Consider the following 12,931-nt stretch of genomic DNA (forward strand, 5'->3'; position numbering starts at 1 on the left):
AAAAAAAAAAAAGCTCAGAGCACAGGCAGTCGGAGCGGACGGCAGGTCTCGCTAGTGGCAGGGAGGCTGCGATCGTCTTGCCGGGTGTCCTTTCTCCACTTTTTGGGGACTGGTCTTACTTTCTTCCTTTGGCTTCTCCGACGGCATGCCCCGCTCAAGCCAGTGCCCGTGCTGCGGGGAACGTTGTTCGGGCCATGATTCGGCCGATTGCTGCACTCTTTCTCCCTGGTGAGGAGCCTTCCCCGAGTTTGTCCACGCTGGTCTCTTCGCAGCAGCTGGGCTCTGGTAGACCCGTTGCTGCCTCTGAGGTGCAGGCCGATCTGTTCCCATTCAGCGTGGGAACGGCAGCCATCTTGGAGACTTTTCGCGTGGCAGAGGCAAGAGCTTTAGGGGGGAGGGGATTTTCCTCCAGCACTTTTTCCCCACTGAGTTTTGCCCCGATGAGGCCTGGGGGGCCGCGGGGGGGGGGGGGGGGTGTGCTCTAAGGGGGGTCTCTAGGGGCCAGACTGTTTTTTTTCTTCCCCTGAGTTCATCCTCTTAATGAGGATGAACTCAGGCCTTTTTAGCAACCGGTGCTCAGAAGAGGGGACTTCCCGTGGATCAGGTTCCTGAGGGCCCACCTGGGAAGGTGGCCAATAAGGAGGATTCGCCGGCGGCGACATGCATCCAGACGATTCAGGCTCCCACTGGGGGTGGAGTGACATGGGAGGTAGAGATGGACGAGTCCAACCAGGAGCGTACTTCGAGCGTGAGCCTGTCGTTCCCCCCTCGGTTGAAGGTGACGACCGTAAAGTGGTCCGCCTGTTCCGTCAGGAGGAGCTGGCTCCCCTGATCCCGCATGTTCTGCAGCAGTTGGGGATCGTGGCAGCTCCCGTGGTCCCCAGTCTGGATATGGTGGATCCAGTCTTAGCGGGGCTCCGCGGGCCCGCTCAAACGTTTCCTCTCCACGCCATGTTGCAGCAAATGATGGCTCGGGAGTGGGATACTTCAGAGATTGGACTCAAGGTTGGCAGGGCCATGGACAAACTCTACCCTCTTCCAGAAGACGTTTTGGACCTGTTATGGGTTCCGAAAGTGGATGTGTCCATCTTTCCGGTCACTAAGCGGACTACCATCTTGGTGGCTGGCGCGGCAACGTTGAAAGATCTCCAGGATCGCAAGCTGGAAGGTCACCTCAAGAGGATTTTCGAGGTTTCTGCCCTTGGTATTTGGGCTGCTGTCTGCAGCAGTTATATGCTCCGGGCGGGCCTCCGCTGGATGCAGCAGTTGCTCAGTGCTAAGAAGTTGGAGCCCCAAGAGGTGAAGCAGGCGGAACGTCTGGAAGTGGCCGTTGCGTATGGTGCAGACGCTTTGTATGACCTTCACGCCTCGTCACGGACTATGGTTCCAGCAGTCTCTGGCAGGAGGCTCTTGTGGCTCTGTAACTGGGCTGCGGATGTTTCCTCAAAAGCCCAGCTCGGTGCTCTTCCTTTTAAGGGCACGTTGCTCTTTGGGGAGGACTTGGAGCATCTAATAAAGCAGCTGGGTGATGATAAAGTACATAAGCTGCCTGAAGATAAGCCGAAGGGACAGAAGACTTTCCCCACGGCTCGCCATCTCTTTCGAGGCCAAAGACGTTTTCGGCAGAGCACAGGGCGCGGGCCAAAGACAGGCCTCGGGGAGTTTCCAGTCTTGGTCGCAGGCCTACCGCAGGTGTCATTCAGCCCATCATGGTCCAGGGCAGGGGCCCAGCGGAGCTAAAGCTGCCCAATGAGTTCTGGCTAGCCCATTCCTCGAACCAGGTTATAGGGGGTCAGCTGACCCTTTTTTATGAGGGGTGGGTCAAAATCACCTTAGACCAGTGGGTGCTCACTGTGAGAGAACACTGCTACGCATTAGTTTGCTCGCCTGCTATGCAGCCTGTTTCTGGTGTCCCCTTGTGGGTCCCCAGAAAAAGTGTCCATCTTTCGTCAGACCCTGGAGCGCCTCCAAAGCCTGAGGGCCATCATGCCTGCGCCCCCATCAGAGATCGGAACGGGACGTTACTCCATTTACTTCGGGTCCTGAAGGAGGAGGGAACTTTTCAGCCCATCCTAGACTTAAAAAAGGTGAACGTGGCCCTCAAGGTATCACGTTTCAGGATGGAGATGCTCTGCTCGGTCATTGCAGCTGTACGGAAAGGCAAATTTCTGGCGTCCCTGGATCTGACGGAAGCCTATCTCACATCGGGATTCGCAAGGATCATCGGAGATACCTCAGGTTTATGGTTCTCGGACAACATTTTCAATTTTGCGCTCTGCCGTTTGGTCTCACCATGGCTCCATGGACCTTCACCAAAGTGATGGTGGTAGTGGCAGCGCCCCTACGGAAAGAGGGGGTCCTGGTGCATCCCTATCTGGACGATTGGCTCATTCAAGCGAAGTCGGCCGACCAGTGTGCGCTGGCAGTGGAGGTCGTCCTCCACCGCCTGAGGTCTCTGGGCTGGGTGGTCAATCTTGCCAAGAGCTATCTAACCCCTATCCCAGGTCCTGAACCTTTTGGGAGCACGTTTCGATACCCGTGTGGGCAAGGTGTTCCTCTGAGGACAGGATTATCAAATTGCGCTGCCAAGTCCATCTCTTGCAAACCTCTGTGCCCAGGGTCTGGGATTACCTGCAGGTTCTTGGTTCCATGGCATCGACCTTCGAACTGGTCCCGTGGGCCTTTGTGCATTTGAGGCCGCTTCAATCTGCTTTGCTGTCACACTGGAACTCACTGTCTGAGCAATTCCATCTACCGCTCCAGCTTATCGGAGTTGCCAGATCCAGTCTTTCCGTGGTGGCTCGCCCAGGACAGTCTGGAGCGTGGGGTGAATCTGGAGATACCCCAGTGGATGGTGGTGACAACAGATGCCACTCTCTCTCCGGTTGGGGAGCCGTATGCCAGACTTGGTCGGTTCAGGGCTGGTGGTCTCCAGTGGAAGCTTCGTGGTTGATCAGTTGTCTCGAGACAAGGGCCGTTCGGCTAGCCCTGCAGAGATTTCTCCCTCTCCTGCGCAACCAGGCAGTCAGAGTTCTGTCCGACAATGTGGTGACTGTAGCCTACATCAATCGGCAGGGAGGAACAAAGAGTCATCCTATAGCCCTCGAAGCAGAGAAGCTCATGTCCTGGGCGGAACAGCATCTAGCAGTGTTGGCAGCGTCTCACATCACGGGATCGACCAAAGTGCAAGTGGATTTCCTCAGTCGGCAATAGCTAGACCCAGAGAGTGGGAGTTGTCAAATGCTGCCATGCGCCTGATTTGTCGCAGGTGGAGTGAACCTCGTGTGGATTTGATGGCGACTCACACAAACACCAAGGCGACGCGCTTCTTCAGTCGCAGAAGAGATTATGGCGCGGAGGGCATCAATGCCCTAGTAGTCCCTTGGCATTATGATGTCCTCCTTTACGTGTTCCCCCGCCATAGCTGCTGGTGGGAAAAATTCTTCGGAGGATAGAACTTCACCCGGGCTGGGTGATTCTCGTGGCAGCGGAGTGGCCACGGAGGTCTTGGTTCACGGTCCTGGTGAATCTGGCCTTGTAGGGCCCTCTTTGACTTGGTCATATTCTGAATCTCCTTTGTCAGGGGCCTATATTTTTCAGTTGGGCGGATCACCATTGTCTTGCAGCCTGGCTTTTGAGAGGCAGCAATTGAAGAAGAAGGGTTAACCAGAGGCGGTTATTTCCACCCTGTTGTGGGCCCGGAAAACCACCACATCGCTAGCATATGTGCGTGTGTGGAAGGTCTTCGAGGTGTCAGCCTCAAGGGGTGGATCCTTATAAGGCCTCTGTGGATCAGGTTCTTGCCTTTCTGCAGAATGGCTTAGATAGAGGATTGTCTTATAATTCGCTGAAGGCTCAGATCTCTGCCCTAGGATGTTTACGGAGCCATACTTGTGGTGCTCCTTTGGCGACTCTTCCGGACGTGCTGCGTTTTCTCTGGGGCATGAAGCATGTGCACCCACCGACTCGCAGGTTATGCCCCTCCTGGAGTCTGAATCTGATTTTTCCGGAGTTTGTGCAAGGCCCCTTTGGAGCTGCTCCAGAAGGCTACCTTAAAGGATCTTATGTTGAAGGTGGTGTTTTTGGTGGCCATCTGTTGAACCAGGAGGGTCTCAGAGCTCCAGGCCTTGTTCTGTAGGGAGCCTTTTCTCTGCATCTCAGATTCGGGAGTATCACTGCGTACTGTTCCATCTTTTTTGCCGAAAGTGGTTTCTGCCTTTCACGTGAATCAATCAATGGAGCTTCTGGCTTTCCTGGCTGCGAAGCTGACAGGTCCTCGTGCAAGACAACTTAGACAGCTAAATGTCAGGCGTGCTTTGTTTGTTTGTTTGTTTTTTTTATTTATTTATTAGCTTTTATATATCGACATTCGTGGGTACATCATGCCGGTTTACAATATAACTGAAGGAGGAAATTACAAAAATCCAGAGTGGGGGGAGAGGGAGCAGATAGGAAGAGAGAAGGGGCTTTGTTGCTCTATCTTGAGGCTACCAATGGGTTCCGTCTGTCACCTTTTCATTCTGTGGCATGGGGCAAAGAAGGGACAGTCGGCATCTAAAGCGACTATTGCTTGTTGGTTAAAGGAATCCATAGTGTCTGCTTATATCTGGTTTGGTCGCCCAGTCCCGGAGGGCTTGAAGGCTCATTCTACCCGAGCGCAGGTGGCTTCATGGCAGAGTGTCAGCTCGTTTCCCCGCAGGAAATCTGCAGGGCAGCTACCTGGAGGTCTTTACACACTTTTGCCAGACACTATAGATTGGATGTCCAGGATTTGGACCTCGCCTGTTTTGGGGCCAGTGCCATCCGAGCAGGGCTCTTGCAGTCCCACCCTAGTTAGGAGAGCTTGGGTACATTCCAGCTGTCTGGACTGATCGGGTACATACTGGGAAAGGAAAATTGGTCCTTACCTGCTAATTTTTGTTCCTGTAGTACCACGGATCAGTCCAGACGCCCGCCCATTGGGGGGGGGGGGGGGGGGTTTCCAGGTTATGGGTGGAAAGCCCGCTCGCTCTGTACTATCCTGCTGAATTGTAGTTTTATTTTCTAAAGAAAGGTATAGGATTTTTGACTAAGACCTTTTTCTTGTTGTCAAAGTTTTATTCTTCATCCTTTGCTCGTTCAGGGGGGATGGAGTTAGGTTAAAAAAAATGGTTATTCTTTGAAATATTTCTGCTTGGGTATGAACAAATACTGAGGAACACCAGGTCGCACACCGGGTTAAGAGAGGACTTTCTCGAAGTTTTTCTCTGTCTCCATCTGCTGGAAGGGAGGCAAAACCCAGCTGTCTGGACTGATCCATGGTACTACAGGAACGAAAATTAGCAGGTAAGGACCAATTTTCCTGTCCTGGACTTTTAAGGAGGTTCTAACATATATTTTACATATCCTGCCCTCAGCTTGACCGTGAGGTTAACTGCTATTCCTATTTTCCTTTCCCATCTTGAACTGAGACTAGCCATTTCTTTTCCTAGCGGAGGGCGGGGTCAGTGTGCAGCCCCCTATGCCAGAGAATACTTTCCCCTCCAACATATATACATGCCTCCAGCCAAGGGAACTACTATTGAATGTGGTTTACTTTACTTCTCCAGATTTACTCTTTCCCACCCTTTTTGGGGAATCAATTAAGGGTCCCCGGAATACCCATGATTCCCTCTGATCCCTGTCACCATGCAAAGTTGAAACAGTGGTCCCTGGCATGCCTTTTCCCAGTCAAGCATGCCACGTTTTCCTTTTGTCTTCGGGATAATTCTGTCTCTAGTAGTCTCTAAACACTGGGACGTCTCTGATTTTATTCTCTGGCACTACCTCCATGGTCTGAGTATTTTTGACAAGGTCTTGTATAAGATCACATCATCCCATGGAGAGGCTTCCAGCTATGTCTCAGTGCATTCTAGACTGGCCATAAGCTGGTCCCACAGAGTCTCAGAGGATAATCATGCCCCAGAACAACAGGGTATGGAAGCTTGAAGTATTCCCACTTCTATATTGGGTACCCTCGCCGGAGTAGTTAGTAGAACCTGACTGGTTGGGTACTGTTGCTGGTCACCATATATGCAGGTGAGTGTTGCCGCCTTCTTGAAATCAATATATAGCCTCTTTGGGCTAACTCCTTCCAGATAAGAGCCTTTCCACTCCCTGAATCTACTAGAGCTTGGATAGGGATCTCATTCAGCTTAATTAGTTTCAAAAAATCCTTGAATCCAAAATGAGGAATATTGATGAAGTTACACTTGTGAAGCTTCATTAGATTGTACTTTCACACTTCATCTTCAAACCATGGCCAGTCTTTAACAACATGCGCTTTCTCCTCTGGAGGTTTTACCTTGCAAGTGCTAACTTTAACATCTAGTGCTGGCTGTGTGACCAGGTTAACATCCTTAAATTTGCTCCCTTTGCAGAGACAGTCTTTGATCAAATGACCTCTCTTTCCAAATTTAAAACAAGTTGGCGAGTCTGAGATCTGTGACTGGAGTATAGACCAGAGCTGTCCTCCTCTAAGGACCATTATTGGGGTCTTGCACTCTCACTGCTGTGCAGGGGACTTTGTGCAGGTTGCCCTTCTAGCTTTTGTATTAGTTCTAGCATCAACTGAGCCTGATGGAAGGCATCTGCCACTTCCAGTGCAGTTTCCATGGCGAGCCTTGGGTGCTGACACACCCAAGACTACATAGGTCAACCCAGCCCGTCTAGGAACTGCTCCAGGAGAACCTAGTTGGCTACTTTAAGGCCTCTGACTGTAGCCACTTCCATTGTGCATCTTTTAGCCTATATAGGCTTAGTGGGATTACAGTACTCAAAAGGAAAATTTACCTTTAATTTGGAAAAAGATTGAGCCCCGCTCTCCTGCGGTGATACCTAAAGGTCTCTCCCCCAGTTGAGAATTCCTGAAGCGACTTCCGAGATCCCTCAGAGGCCTTGGTCTAGTAGCCGGTTCCCAGCGTGGACTCAGTTGTTGAAGCAGCTGAAAGGCAGCAGGTGCAGGAAGCCTAGTGTGGTGGTGATTGCCAAAACCCTCTCCCCCTGCAGCCGGAGACTTTCTCTGTACTTGGACAGTAAGCGCTGAGCCCAGGTAAGTAAAAGGACTCCCCGATTCAGTAAGTCTTTCCTCTGGTCTCCTTGCTTGGCGCACTCTTGTATCTCCGACACAAGAAACTTGGGTGTTATACTTGACAACCAACTAACCTTCAAACCATATATCAAATCTATCGTTAGCAGTTGCTATTTCAAACTCCAAACCCTCAAAAAACTCAAACCCCTCCTCTACTTCCATGACTTCCGCACAGTACTCCAATCACTAATTTTTTCAAAAATCGATTACTGTAACGCACTCTTACTTGGACTCCCTGCCACCCACCTCAGACCTCTACAACTCCTTCAAAACGCTACTGCACGCATCGTCTCTAATGTCAAGAAGAAAGACCACATTACCCCCACCCTCATCAATCTCCATTGGCTGCCCATCCATTCACGCATCCTATACAAGACCCTTACCCTCATCCACAAAAGTATTACTAATGAACACTACAACTGGTTAAGCCCACCCTTCCTCCCTCGTACCTCCACAAGACCTACCCGCTCCTCCCTTCGTGGAACTCTTATCCCCCCATCTATAAAATCCACAAGACTCATCTCCACCACCAATAGGGCCCTTTCCCTCGCAGGCCCTTCCCTGTGGAACTCCATGCCACTTGACCTTCGCACCGAAACCTCCACTCCCACCTTTAAAAAGAAACTCAAAACCTGGCTCTTCCTCCAAGCATACCCCCAATCACCTTCACCACCTATAAACACCTTAACCCAACCTCCATCTAGTACTAGTACTAACACCCCCACCACAGGACCTACACCCATCCCCTCAAGACAACCACAAACCCCTCACTTATCATGCACACAATAATTTATCTCTTATTAGCACCGTACATATCTTCTTACCCCTTTCACTGTTGCCCTTGCGCATTTTCAAATATTGCACACAACCTATGTACATACCACTTGTTCATTGTTTCCCTGTACATATTTTCTCCTCACGTTTCCGTCTTCACCCCCCCCTTTGTCTCGACCACCCCCTCCCCTCCCTCCCCTATTTATTTAGTTATTGATCTGTTACTATGTTCTAGGTTACACAATGTTCCTTGTAAAGGCTTTGCCTATATATATCCTTGTTTTAAGTTATCTGTAAACCGGCACGATGTGCAAACGGTTGCCGGTATATAAAATAAAATAAAATAAAAATAAAAAATAAATACTATACTGATGACATTCCTGATCCCATTGGGGCAAGGGAAAGGGGTTTCTGAGTGGGTTGAGTGGCCTCTGATGGGCTAGGCCCTGCTTCAGGCTTGATGGGCACTCTATGTGGCAGGCCATGGCAGCACCAACTTGCACACAGTTTGGAGTGGTGCCATTTTCTCCCCCATAGACAGTCAAGTTTACTTAGGGAATAGCCACTGCTATTAATTGCATCAGTAGCATGGGATCTTCTTGGTGTTTGGGTACTTGCCAGGTTCTTGTGGCCTGGTTTGGCCTCTGTTGGAAACAGGATGCTGGGCTTGATGGACCCTTGGTCTGACCCAGCATGGCAATTTCTTATGTTCTTATGAACAAGTTAATGTAAATTGGTTATTTACTCTCTCGGATAATAGAAGGACCGGGGGGGGGGTACTCCATGAGGTTAGAAAATAGCTAATTTAAAACAAATCAAAGAAAATTATTTTTCACTCAGTGCATAGTTAAGCTTTGGAATTCATTGCCAGAGGATGTGGTTATAGCAGTTAGTGTAATTGGGTTTAAAAAAGGTTTGGATAAGTTCCTAGAGGAAAAATCCATAAACTCTTATTACGGTAATTAATAAGCAATAGTAGCTTGTGATTTATCTAATGTTTAGGTAACTTGCCAGATACTTGTGACTTGGATTGGCCACTGTTGGAAACAGACCCTTGGTCTGACTTATTTTGGCATATCTTATGTTCTCCCTTTGACCTTTCTACTATCCACTGAACTCAGTCTCCTCCCGGCCTACTGATGAAGTCCTGCAGCTCCCCTGCCAGAGGCTCCTGCCACCACCAAAGTGCTCTTGCCAGGGAGAGCATGGAGGAAAGTCCTGCTTAGGAATTGATGTTCTTATACTGCAGATTAGGTGTACCTGTTTTCACTCTTCTCAAGGTGCGCATATATTGGGGCCTTACTCGGTAAGATGATCCTCCGGACTGTGGTGCTCTACCGCTATCCCCAAGCAGGCAGCTTCAAAGCAGCAGTCCGATATTCTGTCTGATCCCTCCTGCCTCCTGTTGATCTCAGTGCAGGCTGTCCATACAGCTTGTATGTTCCACACAGGGGGGAGCATACAGCAGGCTAATTGGCCCTAGATGACTGCAAATCACTTCTGTCTGCTCCTGCCATGCTTGACTGCACTTCTTGTCTGCAGCTCAGCTGCTGCTTTGTGTGTTCTCTCCATGCACCTTTGGGCCTTTGCATTCTGGGAAGTTATGCAATTTAGCATGATTATACACTCACTAATAAGTTGTACGCAGAATTGCATAATTCTCTGTGGGTATAACGGAAGTCCATTTGAAAAATACATTTCCTAAGATTAGTTACTGATTTTGGCAATACATACTTTGAACAACCTAGTAGGTCAAACAGATTAATTGCATTTGAGTGTATTATTATTACTCTATTCCTGACTTCTAGTTGTCTGGTTAGCCATCAGATCGCTTCCCTTTTACCTCTCTGATATGTGAATGTGATTTCAAGGCTTCTTAAACTTGTGATCATAGTGCATTGAATTGTGCTGAAACTTGTTTTAACAGGTCTACAATAGAAGAAGCATACTCAAGATCAATGATAAAACTTGCCAGATCAGCAAGTAATTATACACAGCTTGGGTAAGTTGGTCTTCATTTTACTCCTAGGGGAATTCTGCGCAAAACAATTTAAAATTCTGCGCACAAAACCTGAAAATTCGGCAAACTTTTATATTGGTCAAATAACACAATTTACATGACAGTCTTTAAGTAATTACATTTTTAGTTATTACAGAAAAAAGTTAATTACTTAAAGTTGCAGAATTTTAAATATTTTGAGCAGAATTTCCCTAGAAATTCACTGTAAAGTGTCCCTTCCACATACACATACCCTCATAAGGCTCCCTCACTCTCTCGCACGCACACACATGCCCTCTCTCTTGCATACACACCCACACAAGCTCCCTTTCTCTTTCACATATACATCCTCATACAGGCTACCTATGTCTCTCTCTCACGCAGCCCTTCACACAGGCTCTGTCTCTCATATACACAATCCCTTCACACAGGCTAGCACCCTCACATACACACAATCCCTTTTTCATACACACAAGCTCCCAATCTCTCGCACACATACACACTCCTTCACAATCTCCTCATATAGGCTCCCTCTCTCTGAAACCTACACTCAAGCATTCCCTCAGCCCCCCTCTCTTACCTCCCATGCTCTCTCACACCCTCCTGCTCTCTGTCACCCTCCCCTCTCTCTCTCTGAAACCCACACTCAAGCATCCCCCCCCACTCCCCCTCTTACCAACCAAGCTGTCTCTCACCCTCCCTCACACCACTCTCCTCTCTCACACAAACATTCTCTCTCACTGGCATCCCCCTCCCCTCATATAGGCTCCCTCTCTGTCTCTGAAACCCACACTCAAGCATCCCCCCCACCCACCTTCTCTTACCTCCCATGCTCTCTCTCACACCCTCCTGCTCTCTCTCACCCTCCTCACCCCCCCCCCCCCCCCTTACCAACCACGCTCTCTCTCACCCTCCCCTCTCTCACACACACATTCTTTCTCACTGGAACCCCCCCATGCTCTTTCTCACACCCTCCCCTCTCTGACACACATTCTCTCTCACCGGCATGCCGCGGGACGTGCTCCGTTCGCAGCAAGCTGGGGTCTTCTCTGCTATATTCTGCGCAGGGGGGAATTCTGCGCAAATTCTGCACTCCGCAGTAGCGCAGAATTCCCCCAGGAGTATCATTTGGATTAGTATTATATTGTTGTATTAAGAAAATGTTCTTTTGAATAATATATTCCATTTGTTCTAGGACTTTTGGACCAGTTTGGGACATTTTTAAAACATCTACAGAAAAACTAGCTAGTTGTCATTTAGAACTAGTTCGGAAATTACAGGAACTTATTAAAGAAGTTCAGAAATATGGAGATGATCAACTAAAAGCTCATAAAAAGGTTGGCTTTATTTTTATTTGTATGTACATTTTTACAGTGTTAAAAATATATTGCAGTACAGTTTTAAGTAGCATGTTGATTCTGATGTTTTGCAGACAAAAGAAGAGGTGGCAAGCACTCTGGAAGCTGTGCAGAATATTCAGAGTATTACTCAAGCCTTACAGAAAAATAAGGAAATGTATAATACGAAATGTGTAGAACAGGAACGCTTGAAAAAGGAAGGCGCTACACAACGAGAAATAGAAAAGGTAATTTTATAGATAATTTTAAGGGCCAAATTATTTCATGTTTTTGCTACAATATATTTAATATTCTCTGTTAACAAGTTGGCATGAATTAACCATTATGCATGGGTGCCCTCTTCCAAAGGCGCTGATATGGACCCATCTCTCAGAGCTCAGTGTGTGTGAGTTCCTGTGCATGCATGCTGCCTTGAGAGTCTCTTGGTCTTTTTGTTTGCCCTACCATGTGAACATGTCCCATTCTGTCTCTTGAATTTTTTCTTACTTTTTGGGGCTTTATGTTCCCATTTACTCATTGCTTCTTGAGATCTGCTGCTGCCTTAGCGGCCCCTCAAACAGAAATGTTAAGTTCTTAAAAAAAGGTTAATTGAAGATGTCTGAAAGCATTGAGAAATCCAAGATCAAAAAGCCTGTGGTCAGTGGGTTAAGAACTGCATCTGTGGGCACTGAATATGCCTCACAGATCTATCTGCCTCTGTTTGGGCCTTGATGACGACTCTTCCATCTACAACAGCTGTGATCATATGTCCCCCAGGATGCAACAGTAAAATGGAAGGATCGGTGTAAACAAGATTTTTATTGAAGCTTGCCCGACTCTGGCCGAGTTTCGCTCAAAGAGCTGCCTCAGGGGCTTACAAGCCACATGAATTTGGCTTAAAATAACGCAAGGTGCAATCAAGAGGAGGTTCTTTAGGTTTCAAAGCAGAGCTTTAAGAATATCAGTATCACATACCGATTATTGAAGGCAAACAGAGGAGAAAGCTCGCAAAATTAGCGCATAACAGCGGATTCTCGTAAAAGGTTTTACGAGAACATAAGAACATAAGAAAATGACATACTGGGTCAGACCAAGGGTCCATCAAGCCCAGCATCCTGTTTCCAGCAGTGGCCAATCCAGGCCATAAGAACCTGGCAAGTACCCAAAAACTAAGTCTATTCCATGTAACCATTGCTAATGGCAGTGGCTATTCTCTAAGTGAACTTAATAGCAGGTAATGGACTTCTCCTCCAAGAACTTATCCAATCCTTTTTTAAACACAGAATCCGCTGATATTCTTAAAGCTCTGCTTTGAAACCTAAAGAACCTCCTCTTGATTGCACCTTGCATTATTTTAAGCCAAATTCATGTGGCTTGTAAGCCCCTGAGGCAGCTCTTTGAGCGAAACTCGGCCAGAGTCGGGCAAGCTTCAATAAAAATCTTGTTTACACCGATCCATCTACGTGTTTCCTTGCTGACAGCCATCTTGGATCGGCTACCGGTTTGTTTTCTTGCAACAGTAAAATGCCTGGAAAATGGAGGCCTTAATGAAGATACCAGCAAGTAAGAGCCTCAAGCCTAGTCGCAAGGCTGAGCAGAAGAGCCATTCTTCGAGGAGAGATGCATTGTCTTGCTTCTAGTAGAAGTCAATATGGGAAGCTTCCTCCCTCTCATTTTCACAAGTTCAACACCCCCTCCCCCCCCCCAAACCTC

The 12,931-nt window shown here is 48.2% G+C and overlaps 1 protein-coding gene across 5 annotated transcripts in view; it reads left to right on the top strand.

The window, feature by feature from the left end:
- The window catches only part of FCHO2 (FCH domain only 2), a 532,544-nt gene that overhangs the window by 52,241 nt on the left and 467,372 nt on the right, over window positions 1–12,931 (top strand). For all 5 annotated transcript variants that reach the window (XM_029574710.1, XM_029574736.1, XM_029574720.1 and 2 more), the window contains exons 3-5: window positions 9,810–9,884; window positions 11,077–11,218; window positions 11,314–11,466. In XM_029574710.1, coding sequence (XP_029430570.1) covers window positions 9,810–9,884; window positions 11,077–11,218; window positions 11,314–11,466 — 370 coding nt within the window. The remainder of the gene's footprint in view (window positions 1–9,809; window positions 9,885–11,076; window positions 11,219–11,313; window positions 11,467–12,931) is intronic.

The sequence above is a fragment of the Rhinatrema bivittatum genome, chromosome 1 (genome assembly GCF_901001135.1).
Source record: "Rhinatrema bivittatum chromosome 1, aRhiBiv1.1, whole genome shotgun sequence".
Taxonomy (NCBI): Eukaryota; Metazoa; Chordata; class Amphibia; order Gymnophiona; family Rhinatrematidae; genus Rhinatrema; species Rhinatrema bivittatum.